This window comes from Camponotus vicinus, unplaced genomic scaffold (assembly GCF_025532165.1).
Source record: "Camponotus vicinus isolate PSW18456_S1 unplaced genomic scaffold, iyCamVici1.0 SCAF_1, whole genome shotgun sequence".
Lineage (NCBI taxonomy): Eukaryota > Metazoa > Arthropoda > Insecta > Hymenoptera > Formicidae > Camponotus > Camponotus vicinus.
In genome coordinates this window covers 28,121,057-28,125,112 of record NW_028141945.1, presented here as the reverse complement: position 1 = coordinate 28,125,112, position 4,056 = coordinate 28,121,057, and the positions used below count along the sequence as shown (strand labels likewise).

Genomic DNA, 4,056 nt, shown 5'->3' with positions numbered 1-4,056 from the left:
CCGTTTTTTTACTTTTTTTATTGCTTGGAAACTGGTATACGTTTCCACTTCTGTGCAAACAGCTTGATTTGATAATTCGTGACTCTGGATTCGGCAGATAGCGGGATTTATAAGTAATTGAAGAAAAAAGTGTACATCTTTTATGTATGGCAACTATTTGTTCTGGTCTGCCATACATTAAATTTGCAATTTTTAATTTGGAAAATCTGATATTAGATTCGAATTCGGCGATCCCAGAAACGATAAGAAATCTATTTTTATTCAAACCCAAAATAATTTTGAATTTTGATCCGCCATTTTGAAGTACGAAATTCTGATTTCAGATTCGAATTCAGCGACCTCAGAAACCTTAAAATACTCAAGGACAATCAAATCGTAACAGTAATAACATGTTTTTTTCAAGATGCCCCTATAGGGGCCATGAAGCAAAAGTGGCACGAATTTGTTTGGCCCCTATAGGGGTCCCTGACAGTGAAGGGGTTAATAGTCGAGGAGAAGAGCTTGGAAAAATTAATTTAACAAAGACTTCGCCAAGAATAACTTGGCAGCCTAAGATTGTAAAAATAAAATGAAATAAATTTTGTAAAAAAATAATAATCAATAAAGCTAAAAATTAACAAAAAGTCCACAAATTGGTGACCCCGATATGGACGGAGATAATCAACAAATAGGCCGTCTCGCAATTAAAGCACCTCCTTTCTGGCCAGAAGAACCGGAACTCTGGTTCGCACTGGAAGGACAGTTCGCCCTAGGAGGAATAACGCAAGATGCAACAAAATATTTATATGTCATAGCGCACATTGAGACAAAATACGCACGAGAAGTAAGGAACATCATCACACAACCCCCGGAAGCTGGAAAATATGAAGCCATTAAAAAAGCACTTATTCAACGCTTGACGATTACTCAGGAACAACGAACCCGTCAATTACTAGAGCATGAAGAACTTTGTGACAGAAAACCGTCACAGTTCTTACGGCACTTACGAACACTCGCCGGAACAAATGTACCAGAACAACTCCTCCGTACCTTGTGGCTAGGACGACTGCCCTCACAAATGCAAATCATACTCGCAACAAGGACAGAAGACAGACTTGAGGAAGTCGCTGAACAAGCCGATCGTATAGCTGAGGTAACTAGCCGATCAGTAGCAGCTACTGCAAACAGTACCACTGAAAAACAAACCATAGAAGACCAAATAAAGAAATTAACTGAACAAATTGCAAAATTGAATAATAGGCAACTTAATCGCTCAAGAAGTCGATCCAGAAATTGGATACCAAGAAAGCGATCGCAAAGCAGATCTCAAAATCGAGCGATCAAAAATGACGAGGAAATATGTTTTTACCATCGACGCTTCGGAGATAAAGCAAATAAATGTCAACAACCCTGCAAATATAGGAAGGAAAACGAGGAGGAGAGTCGTTGATGGCGGCCAACGACTCGGACTCGCGTTCTTGCCGCCTCATAGTCACAGACATTAAAACCAAAGTCCAATACCTTATAGATACAGGATCAGATGTCAGTGTCTATCCACGCAGACTAGTCCGAAGTCCGCTATGGTCAAGCACGTATCAACTATACGCAGCCAACGGAACAATCATACGCACCTACGGACAAATAACGTTGGAACCAAATTTCGGCTTAAGAAGAACATTCTTATGGCGATTCATCATAGCCGATGTAACGCAACCACTCATAGGCGCTGATTTTTTATCTTTTTACCATCTACTCCCAGATTTGCAAAAAAGACGTTTGATCGATGGAAAAACAGGATTATATACAAAAAAAACTAAATGCGTCTTCGAGAAAGGAAACGTCAGTTCAATCAAAATATTGTCAAAACAGACAAAATATCACAACCTTCTCGCAGAGTTTCCCAACATAACTAAATTAGGCAGAATCAGAAAAGAAGCACGGCACACGACAATGCATTACATCAAAACCACGGCAGGTCCACCAGAAGGATGCCGCCCACGCCACCTAGCACCTGACAAATTAAAAGCAGCCAAAGCAGAATTTGATCTCTTGTTAAAGGAAGGGATAATTCAACCATCAAAAAGCCCGTGGGCCTCACCTCTTCATATGGCACCCAAAAAAGAAAATTCATGGCGACCATGCGGAGATTATAGAAAATTAAACGCAAGAACTGTGCCAGATAGATACCCAATACCTCACATTGAGGATTTCACACAGACGTTAGAGGGCAAAAGAATATTCTCAACCTTAGATTTAGTAAGAGCATATAATCAAATACCAATACATGAAGAGGATATCCCCAAAACAGCAATCACAACTCCTTTCGGCCTTTTCGAATACAAATACATGCCGTTTGGATTACGCAACGCAGCACAAACATTTCAGCGTTTCATTAACGAGATCTTACGTGGACTAGACTTTTGCTATGCATATATAGATGACATTCTTGTAGCATCAAAGTCAGAAGAGGAACACGAAACGCATCTACGGAAAGTATTCCGTCAATTGGATAAATACGATCTAATAATAAATCAAACCAAATGCAACTTCGGGGAAAACCATGTAAAATTCTTGGGATATTTGGTTACAGCAGAAGGAATCAAACCTCTTCCTGAAAAAGTACAAGCTATTGAAAATTTCCCAAAACCAAAAACTGTAAAGGAAATGCGTCAATTCCTGGGGATGTTAAACTTTTACAGAAGATTCATTCCTGGTGCAGCAGAGGACCAAGCTAAATTAAATGAAACATTAGCTGGCACAACGAAGAAAAAGAAATCTATTATATGGACCTATTATATGGACGCAAGAATTGGAAGAAGCGTTCGAAAAAACTAAAAAGAGTTTATCCCGAGCTACACTACTGGCACATTCGGATCCTCAAGCTGAGCTAGCTCTGACAGTCGATGCCTCTGACAACGCTATGGGAGCAGTAATCCAACAAAAAGTCGGAAAAGATTGGCAACCACTGGCGTTCATGAGCAAGAAATTTAGTCCAGCACAACGAAAATACAGCCCTTACGACAGAGAGTTCTTAGCAATTTACTTAGCAGTTAAACACTACCGACATCTCCTTGAAGGACGAAATTTTACAATATTCACGGATCACAAACCCCTCATCTATGCTTTCAACAAAGATCCGCTTCGTAGTTCTCCACGTCAAGCACGCCACCTTGAATTTATAGGGCAATTTTCCACGGACATTCAGCACATATCTGGAAAAGAAAACATAACAGCAGATACCCTTTCGAGAGTGGAAAGCATTCATGAAGCAATAAATTTCGAAGAATTAGCAAAATCACAAAAGGCTGATGAAGAGCTTCTAGAAGTTCTGCAAGGAGATGGAGCTCTAAGGTTAAAAGAAGTACCAATGCCGGGAACAGAAATCACGCTATATTGTGACGAAGAATCAAAATTTTCACGCCCATTCGTAACCAGACCATTTCGAAAAAAGGTTTTTCAATCGTTGCATGGTCTATCACATCCAGGTGTCAAGGCAACTGTGAAGCTTATAACGCAACGCTTCGTATGGCCAGGAATTCAACGTGATTGCCGCAAATGGGCACAAGCCTGTCTTCAATGCCAAAAAGCGAAAATTACAAGGCACAACAAAGCACCAATCGGACATTTCCAAGTTCCTTCAGGACGTTTTGAACACATACACGTTGATATCATTGGACCTATGCCAATCTCTAAAGGATGTCGATACTGCCTAACGATTGTAGATAGATTCTCAAGATGGCCAGAAGCAATACCACTACCAGATATTTCAGCAAACACGGTAGCAATAGTCATTTTTACCAACTGGATGGCAAGGTTCGGCATACCGCTCCGCATAACTACAGATCAAGGCCGACAGTTTGAAGCAGAATTATTCAAACGGTTAATGCAACTAACAGGCTCCATGCATCTTAGGACCACAGCATACCATCAGCGAACAGTCTAGTGGAACGCTTCCATAGACAACTAAAAACAGCTATCAAATGTCATCAAACGGAAAATTGGGTAGAAATCCTACCAGTAGTATTAATGGGCATTAGAGCGGCATGAAAAGAAGATCTGCAAGCAACAACAGCAGAA

The 4,056-nt window shown here is 40.3% G+C and overlaps 1 protein-coding gene across 1 annotated transcript; it reads left to right on the top strand.

The window, feature by feature from the left end:
- The first annotated feature begins 646 nt into the window (after nucleotides 1–646).
- On the top strand, nucleotides 647–1,429 carry LOC145967299 (uncharacterized). The gene has a single exon (XM_083092108.1). The coding sequence runs from the start codon at nucleotides 647–649 to the stop codon at nucleotides 1,427–1,429; it is 783 nt and encodes a 260-aa protein (XP_082948234.1).
- Nucleotides 1,430–4,056: the final 2,627 nt, after the last annotated feature.